Below are 13,815 nucleotides of genomic sequence, written 5' to 3'. Positions count from 1 at the left end.
TGTCTCTGTGCCTTTGCCACCCTAGAATATCAATGTTAAGAGCTGAAATGCAACTTCACAGAAAGCAGGACTGGAACCTAGCAACCAGAATAGCTGTCATTTTTTCCCCAATATGATCCTAACAAAACTTTACAAGAATTACATAATTCATTAATCGGGTTCCATTAAAATTACTCCAAAGTACCTGCGAGCCTTCCCACACGTACCTGTATTTCAGCACTGCTAACGGAGTGTTTTTCTTTGTCATTCTGCCGGTTTTCAGTTGCTTCTTCCAAGCTCCTTCTCGGCTGAGCCACGCCCTCTAGTGCCTGGCTTACACTTTCTTCAACTACTTGCTCTTCCCCTGTGGCCTTCTTCTTGGGCTCATCTCTGGGCTCTGCCAAGGTGTAGGACTTTTGTTTCTTAAGCCAAGGGGGAAGGAAACGAGAAATACCCTTGCTTTCAGGTGAAGATTTTTCCTTCTTCTGGCTACTTGGACTACTTTGGCTGGTTGGTGCTGGAACAGAAGAATCTTGAGCTTCTCCAGAGGATGTTTCCCTGGACTTTTGATCTCCTGGAGTCCCTGATGTTTCTTCAGGCTTGTCCTTGGCTTTGTCTGGTCCCAGCTGCTCAGAATCCTTCTTTACTTCGGTCTCTGAACCAACTTCAGTTGTCATTATCACAACTGACACTAAAAGAAGCAACAATAAAAATAGTTTTGATATGCAGCATCACAACTTTTACTAACTAATTATTTGCAGTTATTTGTAGTAGTTCATAGACTCTTGTAGATTATTAAATTTAGTAGGGTTAAAGACATACTTCTTTTCAAATTTTGAGTTCACAAGTAAGACCAGTAAGCTAAAACTTAGTGCTCTGCAGATGAAAGATCTACAGTTTCCTTCTCTTTGATAAAATTCCAAGTGTGCTCACTGAAAGGCATTTGTTTTATTATAAAGTATTCTTAATGTTATTGGCCAAGATTATTTCAGAGGTAACTTCCGTCTTCTTTTTACTGAGCTCCTTAGCAGACCTAGAAAATGAATTTTCAGAAGAGCAACTACCTTCTCTAGTAGAACTGGTAGGTACAACCCCCCTAGCATTTGGTGACATTTACAAACTTTAAATAAATTCTTGGAAGAAATGAAAGAGCGAGATTACCAAAGAACAAGTACAAAAGGAAGGTGAGCATGATAATGAGTATAAAAAATTGTGAAATTGTAAGTCAGTGATATTGCTGAAATTACTAATAATGCTGGGGAACATACATTTTTAATTAAGGTAAAATTGGGTTCTGAATAACATAAAATCATATGTAACTCTTATATTCTCATTGCTTCTGCTTACTCTTCCTTCAGTGAAATTAAAGAAAAAAATCACAATTCCGTAACAGCAGGATATGCAATAATAACCTTTCAACTTAACATTATTAGTATTTGTTGAAAAAAAATATAACTAGAATAAAAAAATGTGGTTATCTGTGTGGCACTGGACTGTGCTGCATTGCTCTAAAATGTAGTATAACTACTATTTTGGAATTTATTGACATGAGCCAACAAAAATAAGCATACAAGGGTCCAACAAAAGTTTATAATCATTAGATTTCATTATTCATCATGGGTATTTACTTACAATCTTCTGAAAACAATTAATTTTAAATTGATGGTCTGTTTTTCTGCCCTAAAGTTTAGCAGTTAACTACAATCACGTTTATATCTTTATAACATGGGAACCCTCTCCATTATGATTATCTTCAATATGTGGCATTAGAGGCAGGAGGCTCTTAGTTCAGCTCTTGCTGAACTCCACTGCTCCCACCCATGTCCAAAAGGAGTCAAGAAGGTTATCAAGCTCAGGCTTGATGTAATTAACTTGCACAGCACTTTAAACTGCATTTGAAGCTGATTGAGAACCAGTTTAGATCACAAGGCAGCAGCAAAATATTGCCTCCAGGTTTCCAAAGCACATCCATAAGCAGTCAGAAACAATTAAACTAAACCAATCCCTAATATGAAAGAAAGAAAAAAAAGGGAACTAATAGAAACCTAAATATACAAGAGAAGCCATTCTGGTCAAAGAGAAGAGCAAAACTGAGCCAAAGGAAACATCATCTTGACAGTTATCTTACTAAGAAGCCTGCACATAGGAGCCTTGAACTATGTACAAATTCACATTAAGTAAATTGAGACCAAAGTAGCTACAATGGCGTATGGGAGGTTTTTGTTCATCACTTAGCACTTCACTATCTAAAATCAAAGCCTTCCCCAATGCGGAATTAAATTAAAAGTCAGTACCTTTACTGCTACACTAGAGACTTCTGAATACATGTCAAGCTTAAATATTACAGTTATGTAATAACTTGTACATTACATTACATTACTATGTAATAATTTCTACCACTTTTTATAAAATCCTTCAAGTTTGAATACTACTATTAAAGCTTGTGACACAGTATTACACATTATGTAAGTACCATTTATCTCAGAGGTAACAGGCCTCTGAAAGGCAGGTTTCCATTTGACTGTTGAGATTAAAGAATTTGCTATTTAAAGCCATATATTAGTATGCTAGTTCTCAAGCTGCCACTAATCAAATTACATTTTGCTATCACCTTTGTGTCTCATACAGAAATCCTCGTGTTCTTTCCAAATGGTAGGTACCTTATTAACATAATAATGTAAAACTTTATTATCAAAATGAAAAATGAACAATCTAGAAAACCAAACTCAACTTTCCCTGAGAAAAATTGAAACTTCTGCTGATGAGAGAATAACAATCCACACTGCTTAATGAATTTATAAGGGAGGCTTCATAAGTAACAGAGATGGTGGTGATTTTTTTTCATACATCTCTGAAAGAACCTACTTTTTCTCAAAAAGTAGCTAAAACAATTTTATAGTACTTGATATACAAATCTTCAAAGAAGTTATAGGGAAGTCACTATATTTCCTGCTCTTTTTTGTCTGAAATATATGAAAAACTAATGAAATATATGAACAAACTAATAACAAAATCATTATATGCTACTCTCAAAATTAATATCACAATTTGATTATACAGCCAAAAAGGAGACATCTCCAGAAAATTCCTTAGAGCTAAGCAAAATCAGTCACCCTAGAAACACATCCCTATGATATTGTTCTAAGAATAAAAGAAACTGAGAATATCAAGTCACACATCTTAACTGATTAAATTTAGACAGAATAGCAGTGGGTGGTACAAACTTGCTTGATGGAAAACAAGAAAGGTTTTGCATCTTCAAGGGTCCAGGTTTTCATAATCAAAGTTATACAGAGAACGTAGCTTTATACTGCAGAAGCAAGGGAAACTGGTTACCGCCCCGGTCTGAAGAGGTCTGTCCATGTTCACTTAATGCCTTTATTTGATGCCCACAGCAGGAGGGATTTCTTTCGTGAGCTCAATTTCCTATAAGCTTGTAAGTTTAGTGCTTTTTGGGGCAGGGAGGGGAGAGGAAGAGAGGAGGAATAGACGGAAGAACCTGACAAAAGAAAGCACACCTCTCTGCTGAGCCTGTGTATTTCTTTATACCCCAGTAGTCTCTGAATTAACTGTGAAGAGGTGGAAGAGTTAACTACACAAGGGCACTGACCAAGAGTGTAAGTTACAGTCTTCCCAAAACACCTACCTTCTCTACCACATTAGCTTGATACATTTCTTTTTTCCAGGGTTGCATGTTTGTACAAGAATTAGCTATCCCTTGAGAAACACAAAATCGGGTCTCACATTCCCTATCTCAAAGCTCTGTCAGATCCTCCAGTTTTGTAGTTCACAGAAAAAAACAGGAATAGGGAGGGACAAAACACTGGAGTTCTGTATTACTGCAGTCTGTAAAGCCTCTGATGTTACCCTTCACTACAGTCAAGCAATCAAGAAACCAGGTTTTCTGAAAGTGGCTTTTTCCTGATTCCCTGCTGCCCACAGGGAAGACCTCACAGGATCTCACACAGCTCTCTCGGGTGTAACAGCCAACAGTGCACCAGAAAGCAAATGGAAACAAGCAGCAGACAGCATTTGTCTCAGAAGTGATATAGGGAAGAAATAGATCAAATCAGATTGCAAATTTGAAATTCTCAACTTCAACTGCATGTTTCCTTGCTTTCCCGTCTTCAAGTAAACTCTCATTTATTCTTACTATGTGGTGTGAGCACACTAAATATTTTTGCCCCTATAATCTTTTGTAAGCTCTGTAACAACTGCAGCAGGATAGGGTTCTCCTTATCTCACCTTTTTTGTATTGCAAGGTAACATTAATCCTGTGTTTCATTTGGAATTGAGAAAGGAGAATAACAATCTTGCAGCAAGAGTAGACTAAAGAGAAGGAGCCTTAGGGCGATGCTCAAATAAAGGATTACCAATGTCTGAACAGGGAAAAGAACAATCTTGGTAGATTTTGCAATTGACATTACACCTATAAGCATTATACCACAATTGATAACAGCTGTATCTTTTGTAATCCTCCTGAAAACTTGGCTCATGCCAACTGAATGACTACCTAAACTGCAAGGATGAAGGTTGGGGTGGGATGGCAGAAAGTACTGCAAAACACGTTGCACTTTCTGAAGAGAAGGTGAGTTTGTAAAAGCGATCCCACTTTTACAGGAAGCAAATGATCTGCCCCATTTCTAACTCTACCAACTTCCCCAAGCAAGGGTGCTGATCAGGAAGCAACTGAAGACAACAGATATTCTCACCCCTCCCCATTCATCCCTTCCTCTCTCTTTTTATTGCTCTGAGAAGAAACTTAGTGCTGGCCCAAGTTCACAGCTGAAAGCAGAAAAGGATGCTACATTTTTTCCTTACACTATTTACTCTCAGGTGTGTATAGATTGGTCACCTGGTTGATACTTTTCTTCCAGCTTCTAGCATAAATTCCTGAAATGCAGTTTTCTGACCAAAAGGATTCCTGGCACCATAGATAAACTAGAAATAGAAGACATGTCAAATATAACATGAAGTTTAAGAAAAATAAAAGGGAAAGAAGAGAGGGAAAGAAAAAAGTAGTGTAGCTCAAAGATCACAGCCAATATTAAAACCAACTGCAACAAAATGAAGTTTTCTTTGATGATGCTTTAATTCACTGCTTCCGTTACAGTATTTCTTATTTATCAGCACAGACGAACAAATCCAGATCCTTGTTCCATACATTTCTGGATCTCATTTTACTTATTTTCTGACTACATAAAAGTAGAAAAAGCAGCCCTAAACTTGTTTCATCCTTTTGCAGTTTGTCACTGAAATTCATAGCAAACTCCAGAAATAAAAATCACTTTGATAGTTTTATCTCCATCAGTCTACTACGATTCACAGAGAAACCATCATGTCATAGAAACAAAAGGAAAAAAACATCAACCTACTTCTACAGAAATAAATTACAGCTCAGTGCACTAAAAGCCAATGTGTGTCTGTGCAAGTCAGGTAATTTTCTGGATCACCATAGTATTAATAATTTATTTTTTAAATCACTATCTTCATAAATATTCCAAATATTTATCTCACATGGGCTACACACAAAAAATTCCAAAAATATATCAAAGAAAATTTCTATTATCTGAAAAAATATACACAAAAACCTGAAACAAGGTCATGTGTATTTCAACTGCCTAAAACAAAGCAAAAATGCTCCCAAATAAAGTTGTTTATTTCTTGTCATATTATTGATCTGAAGCTCAGCAGAAGCCTGATCTGCATTTCACAGTTGGTTAGAAACATCATTCATGCTCGCTGCTTTCAACATGTAAGATTTGTTGATATAAAAGCTATAAAGAAGTAAAATCCTAGCTGGAACTGTTATTCATATTTGAGAGTGTAGAAGAATCTGGTTTAAACAGTATGCAATATCTGAGGAACTTGGTACTACAACTATATTTTTTCAAAAACAAAAATCAGTTCTTTTCTGTAGAGTACAATAATTTATATTTTAAATTTTGCTGAAAGTGGTAACTAAATAATTTTATTTTAGATTTCTGCTAATTTTAAGACTCGTATTTTATCATTGGTATATAAACAACATAACTCATGGTATACCATGATTCTGTGTAGCATTTTGCTGAAGGTGCCAATATAACCTGCACACATTGTAAAAGCAGACAAAGTAAAAAGTAAATAAAATTTCTTCTTTTAGTCATTATTTAAATGAATAACTACAATTGAAAAGACATGGAGTGTTCTGAACACCAAGGAATAAATTCTACTAAATAATGAAGTTTTCAATTTTGAGATCCTTAAGAAAGCAAAAACATCTCTAAAATTGGCTTAGATCAATTTGCAACATTCACATCATAGAGTTCCCAATTAAATATTGTCAAATATCAACCCAACACCACCCCAGTTCTCCCACAGGAACTTGCATCCTTCTCTGTATGTATAAATACACAGAAGTGTTTACACTTACAAACATACTTTGAAAGCTAAATCTAATAATTTGGATTACATTCATTTTTAAGCACATTCTTGAAACAAAACAGATCATACAAAGGCCAAAGACTATATAAAATATATATATATATATAATCCATTATCTTTATGCACCTAAAATCCAATCACCTATTTTAAATGATTAATCAATGATGATATCTAGCAATTTTACCCAAACATTTACACACACTGAACATGACAAGCACTGCTCCAGTCTGCTCCTTCCCTGATGATCACAGTGCACACAAATCAAGGTTAACTGCAGAGGCTGAAGAGACAGACTGCAGACTCGGCTGTTTTGTGAGTCCCTGCAGCAGCCACAGGGCAGAAGCCTGTCACAGTCCATTGCCTTCCCAGGCTGTGACAAGACCACCAGAGCTGGGCCTGGACACATCTCCTGCTGTTGTCATGGCTCTTCACTGCTGGCTCAGAAGGTAACACATTGAAAAACCAACTACCAAGAACAATCCTGTGCCATACATAGCCAAAAAAACCCCCAAATTCCTTCTTTTAAAGCTTCACAGTTCATGGAGGAAGCTTAAGCAATAATTCAAGTGAGTAGACAATGAAATCTGTATTGATTCTGACATTGCCTTTGTAATAATATCTCCTAGTAAAAGTTTTTCCCAAATGTAAACCCATAAAAAATTTGCCCTTTCTCCTAAAGATTCTCCTTTGGCTTCCTCTTAAACTGGGAGCTCATTCTGCAGGAGGTAACCAGGTGAGCAAACTGACGTTGCCACTCTGTGTATTGGTCAGCAGATGGTGCCATAATAGCTCTGAAAGTCAGCAGCACATTTCAAAGGCCAAACTTAAAATGTCAACAATACTCCAATTTCAGATGCAATTCCCAGATTAAGACAAAGTGATGGAATGTTTTCACAGAAGTATTAGCATAACATATTTTAATAAATATAACTTCAGAGCCAGACAGTGAATCATGACTCCATGACAATATAAATTAGTTACACGTGTACTGAACATGTGTGAGTCTAAATACTTTCACATATTCACATAACACCTATGCTTATCTCCAAGAGTAGAAATGATAAAATTATTGTAGCTGTGCAACCATTCCTTGCAATGCACAGAACACAGAAAACGCATCATCAAACACTGGCAAGTTCCTGCATAGGAAGGTGAGAATTTATAAGGTAGCTCTGAAACAACAGTGTAAGACAAATACTTGGGTAATTCTGAAGATTGCTGTGAAGGCAAAGAAAAAAATCAAGGACATAGACAGCAAACTGAATGTGACAGAAAAAACTACTTCTGTCTAAAATTGCAAGTGAGTATCTGCAGTTTAGATAGAGTATTTTCACAATAAAACTATTATGTTGACAAATTTCTGTAAAGCAACTCTGGGGAAGTCACCTCTACTCTCTGTAAACTCAAGTTACATCCTGGAACATTACTATTTCTCAAAATCCTTTTTCCTGTTAAAGCAGTACAACACATACTTGTCACCCAACTGCCTCAACTTTCCATAGAACACCTGCCACAGGCCATCTCCATTTCGCCTGGTGAATAACTTGGTTACTGAAATTCATTCATTTATATTCAATTCATTCAATTTATATTCATTCATTAAATTCATTCAATTTATATTCAATTTTAAGGTTTAGTTTAAATGGTTAAGTCAGTTGAAGGAAAACTCCAGAAAGGAGACATAATACTACAAGACATGAAAACTCATAAGAATTCTTTAAAAGCTATTTTTGTTAAAATTTATTTCCTGACACTGTGCAGCAGTCTAAAAATGTGTAATAAAACTAAGAAAATAATGATGCAAAGTGCTGTTTTCCAAACCAAATGAAATTCAGTGAAAACTGCATCATGTTTGTAACAGCACCAATGGAACATGTAAAACTCAACCCCAAGGCCTTCAAGAAAATCAGAACACAAATACTGCATGTAGCCAAGTTGCAATGCCCACACTGGAAAATTGAGATCACATTTAAGCCAATACACATCCTGCAGTTCTCTTTGTGCCATCTCTGCCATACCCAGAGATAACAGAAATCTGTTCCTTCTGTATTTTCAATCCACAAACACACTGCTATATTAAGGCAAAGAGTAAGTATCAAACAGCCAATTAATTTAAATCAAGAAATTTGTCTTTGCCAGAGTACCTAAGCACAAATATAATCTGTTTATCAAGATAGCTTTGTGCTCTTCCCCAGCGCTGAAAAAAGTGCTGCAATCTGATGAGAATCCAACAGTCATTCTGAAAAGCTGTATTGAACAAGTGACCCCACCCAGGCCCTGACGCTGCTAGAGAAGGACAAGCTCAAGTGGAAAAATGGGATTTAGTTCCAAATTCATTCCAGCAGACAGAAAATGAACATGGGTCAAGAGACAGCTCTGTTTTCCTGTTATCTGTCCAACAAACTAAGATCAACACAGATTTTGAGAAAAATCTCTGCCTTGTTTTTAAAATCAACTCTGCAAGTTCACAGTGGGTTTTGGCTGTTCACATTAAACCCTCATGATAATCACAATTTTAGAGATTAAAACCAGCAGTGAGTATTTGTTTGTTCCAAGCAATGCTGTCCCTCCAATCTCCATTCCTATCCTTCCACTCTATCCCACCTTGGCAAATGGCTGGCTCTATGACAGACACAATTTCACTGAAGCACAGGAAAACATTTATATTTTTCCACTTCTTAATGACAAAGCTGTGGGGGTAGGGGTGGACAATGAACACCCCATTTGAGTTCTGTAAATTATTTGCATTATTCTGATTTGGAGGTGATTGATTTTTAGATGCCACAACAAAAAATTCCATTTCCAACTATCATTCTTTCTCTTTATAATGTATTGACAAGATTAAAACCAGCTTTTTTTATAGTGGCAACATTATGTTCACCCTTGCATGCATTATGCTTACAAGGCACTTACAACAACATAGTTAATCAAAACACTTGCCAACTTGGTGAAAAATAATGTACTAGTACCTGAGAATTTTTTGTACTGCAGACTGGAAGGCCCCAGTGTAATAAAGTTCCTGAATGGTGGAATTCCAGATTCACATCATTGTTTTGACAAGTATCCATTTCCTCTTCAGTGGAAGTGATATAGAGAATTATTACCCTCTCACATGTTCAGGAAGTGCACAACAGCATGCAAAAAGAGAAATCTCTGCAATACCAGGATTCGATGTCACGGAAAAAAGAGAAGCAACTACTCTGTGCTTTCAGTAGAGACAGAGACCAGTACACACACATTTAAAAGTCATTTTCATAAGCAGATGTAACCATTAAATTTTTTTCACAAGCACATTGAGGCTGAATGTCATACAGATGTGGATGCTACTGAGATCACATTCAAAATGCCTGCTAGCTTTTTATTTCAGCTCATCCAACTCAGGAACCATAGCCAAAACACAACTGACAAATGCATTAAGACAGTTTGCTCTGGCATGTGCAAGACCAGAGTTCAATCGACAAATGTTTACAAAACTTTAGGGTCTAAACATAACCACAAAAGTGACTTCTTTGGCAGCCACATCAGTTCTGTATTTCCACTTTAAAGGGCATTTCATTTTTGCTATTGCCAAATATAAGCACCACAGAGGGCACAGTTCTCTTAGGCAAGCCACTTGAACAATACTGGTAGATGTTTGTCCTTACTGAGGGAAACAGAGTTGGAAAAAGTGACAATAAAATTGTAAAGCCTTTTACGCAGATGTCAGGAGAATCATCTCCTGCCACAATTCTTTTTTTTAGTGTCTGTTTTCCTGAATCAGGATTCAAGTAATAATACAGAAATTGATACTGCCACACTTTCCACCAATAATAAATTCAGTTTCAAATACTTGACTAAACGACATCCCTGGCTTAGTCCAAATTCCAAGTAAGTGCAATGTCTCAAGGTATATGGTTAAGTATTTTTGGAAAGTTGCAGCTGTGTCTTTGCTGGGTAGGTTGTTACCAGTATGTGACTCATCCGTTGAAGAACCTGTGAAGAGCTTAATGCACATGCAAGTAAGCACCAGGTTATTAACTGTATAACAGAATTTACGAAAAAAATCCCAAACCAAACCAAAAACAAGTACCACAAATTAAAAACACAATAGTTAAAACCAGGATAATTCTCACTTCCTGCTTCAATGAATAAAAGCTATCCAATATTCCCTGACTGTTCTCCCACATTCCCCAAACCTCAGAGGTTAACCACCTGAGAGGTCATGTTTTGGTATTTTAGTTTTTATGTTTGCAGCTAGCAAAAGCCAACTGAGTCTTTCATGGGCTGCAGGAACAGAAGTAGCCCCTTGAAAAAGCAGAACCAATTTGATGAGTGTTTCCCACCTACTCAAAATAATTATAATGCACGTCAAATAATATATGTAAAGCACAACACTGCAAACTATTTCCTACATACTTATGTACTGAATATATAAGAAGTACTGAAACTAGAGATAATACTGCTCTTCTAAAAAGTATGCATCTATTGCTCCTGTGGGAGTTAGCTCTGCCAATCCCAAGCAACAAAAAGCAGTAGAGAGAGATGCCTCTTAGCTGAGCAAATAAAACTGGCAGCCAAAACTTCATCACTCCCATGGGCTCTTCTGAATGCTGGTATTTGATTAGAAGAGTGAAAACATGAGCCACTTTCTGAAAGTTTCCTACTTTTCATGGCAGTGGCTTCACAACTAACAACACTGCAACCACTGCAACATCTCTGGGTGAGACAAGTGAAAGGAGCCTAGTTCATGTCTGAATCTAGAGGTCAGAAACAAGTTTAATGGAAAAAAAAGGGCAAAACCCAATGCTAATAATGCTGGGTTTGTGCCTAGACTTCAGCACTTAACATGTTTATTCGTCATCTAAGTGCTTTAGCTGTTTTGTGCTTTTTGGAAGGACATTCCCAGCATGAAAGATTGTAATATAAAACAGATAACAGGATATGCATGAAAGTCCCAAGGGAGTAACTATTTAAACAAACTTTTCTTTGGAGAGTTAGGGAATGACAATAGATAAGAAAGATTTAAAAGAATAATTCATTTGTGAACCCCAAGAACAAGGTGGGGAGGAGTATTTAGAACTGTCCTGTAGACAAGGAAAAAGGAATGCTGTCCTGCCAAACCACAAATTTAATTGCATTCACATATAAGAATATACATCACAAATTGCAGTTTACCAAAGCAGCCTCACCCATTGCAGAAAAGCCTTTTAATGACCACATACAAATGGGGGTGGGTGGTGTGTTGTCACAGTAAGCTTCCAGGCCAAGCAGAGGCTTTATTCTGTCTTCTTGGGCTGCACTTCCAGTTCTCATTCTGTACATGCTGAAAAGTCTCAAAGCTTTGAAAGAGTCCTAAGCAAACACAGCTCCAAGATGACAGTAATTTATCATCTTAAAATTTTATTATCACAAATACACACAGCACGATACTATGAACTCTGCGCTGAAAAGTCTTTGGGGGTCACTCCCAGTCTGCATTGGCTGAGGGGTTTCTTGTTTCCTTTTGGGCTCATCATTTTACATGCTGACTGAAGAAATGCTTGAAAGCATATTTACCCAGCTGTTCTCTATGGGTATTATTCTTATGCATTTAATGTTAAATCCAAAATCATGTTTGAGCTCACAGTCATTGATTTCCCTTGTCCTATCTAGATTTTTAAAATCTGAAGTACTTTGAAATATGAAGCAATAAGAAAACAGAAATTGGTGAAGTATACAGACAAAATTTATTTCAAATTTGTTTTTGATCATGGTATACTGGTTAACAACTGGAGTTTTTTGCAAGACCATACTCCTGTGTTTGGAAGCAATAGACAGCATGTGTCAACAGAAAGTACGAGAGTCACAGTCCTATGACCCTTTAAAATGACATCATGTTCTTTCACAAATCAGGAGTACCTGATTATTTCTCAAAGTGAGATGTCAGAGATGAAGAACTGGAGCTCTAGTCTGGATGAAGTCTGAGGCATGCTACTTTCAGAATTCTGCCAAAACATAAGAACCTCAACAAAACTCTGTGAAAGCTTCTAGGACTTAGAAAATGCATCTGTCTGGCTGGGAGAAATACATCCATGTGACAGACTTGAGTTTTGGGAGAGAGTATAAATGCCATGCAAATTAACATTTAATAAATTCACTAAAAAGTGGATACAAAAACTGACTGAAAGGGAAGGACTGAAGCTATAGCTTTCAACTTTTTCTTGCTCTCTTTCTTTTATAAAGACAGAACTTGGAAAAATCAAGCTAGCAATGAAACAAAGTAGACCCCACTGGACAAAGTCAGGAGTAAAAAAAAAATGGGGTGAGGGAGGGAAGGAAAAAACAGGAAACAGACGCTGAAGACAAAACAGGATAGAAGGTCAGGATATGTCTAATAGTCAAAAAGCTGCAGTGAGGCCAGAGAGGGGGCAGGGTGGGAAGACACCAGAATTCAGTACAGGCTATGTTATATCACAAGATGCTGCTGGTCAGCCCACAAGATCTCCAAGTGTTGGTCCTTCAAGTGCTAGGCCGTAGGAGATCCAGCATCTATGTACACCTCACTTTTAAGGCTCTTCCAGAGGAGTTTCTTCACTTTATTACAGCAATTTTGTGACAAGTCTCAAGACTTGCTCCTCTGTTGGAAGCTTTAAACAAGAATACTTCTTCCTGCGCACTCGTAATTATTCCATGTATTTATTTTTAAGTAGAAAATGCTTGCTTTTGCCTAATGAGCTAAGTAAAAAGTTGTACTTCCTGGAAAAACTGTGTTACTGTATCTCCAAATCCATCAAATGACAGAATTCTGATTAGTTCACTTCTCCTTCTCTGGCTTATCTACATGTCCTCGTCCCATTTAACATTAAGATTAGAGGCACACTATCTCAACAATTCAACTACATCTTTGGCTCATCAGTTCCTACAGAGTAAGCTTTGTTCTGGTTTAAAACAGATCATGAATTATATCTCATTTACTTTCTGTTGAAGAGCTCCAAGACCAAACACCTGTGTAAAATATCAATCAACATGAGCTAAGTGCTTTGCAGCATATATAAAACTGACCCATCTAAAGAAATATTTCTGATTTTAGCAAAAAAATTTTAGAGCTAGACAAACTTGAGCTCTATGAGGAGAAAGTGATACTTGAGGCATGCTCACTAGGACAGTAGTAAAACCAAAACAAAAATAGTTCCCAAGGCCTCTGTTCTCAAACACTGACATCAAGTACTTCTAATTGTTCCATTTAAGCAGACAAAATGATAGCCTTTCACTTATTTTCGGCTGAAACTCAGAGGTCACGTCTCTCCTAAAATATAAGGGTGATAGTCCACAGGGGAAGCTTAGTTTTCTTTAGACAAAGGCAATCCTCCTAACTTCACAGAGAAGAGAAAAAGTGGAGACAAGTCTTTTTGATCTGTTTACACATCATGAGGTCATCTAAACGTGCTCAAAAAT

The 13,815-nt window shown here is 36.9% G+C and overlaps 1 protein-coding gene across 29 annotated transcripts in view; it reads right to left on the bottom strand.

Annotated features, from left to right (window-relative positions):
- EPB41L2 (erythrocyte membrane protein band 4.1 like 2) overlaps positions 1-13,815 on the bottom strand; it is a 108,699-nt gene that overhangs the window by 60,797 nt on the left and 34,087 nt on the right. For all 29 annotated transcript variants that reach the window (XR_012579632.1, XM_014271675.3, XM_014271683.3 and 26 more), the window contains exon 3: positions 207-670. Coding sequence is in view for 28 of the 29 variants with exons in the window: in XM_014271675.3 (XP_014127150.1) it covers positions 207-656 (450 nt within the window). In the remaining variant the exon portion in view is untranslated. The remainder of the gene's footprint in view (positions 1-206; positions 671-13,815) is intronic.

This window comes from Zonotrichia albicollis, chromosome 3, assembly GCF_047830755.1.
Source record: "Zonotrichia albicollis isolate bZonAlb1 chromosome 3, bZonAlb1.hap1, whole genome shotgun sequence".
Lineage (NCBI taxonomy): Eukaryota > Metazoa > Chordata > Aves > Passeriformes > Passerellidae > Zonotrichia > Zonotrichia albicollis.
Note: the sequence above shows the minus strand (reverse complement) of the source record. Positions and strands in the feature narration are given on the sequence as shown.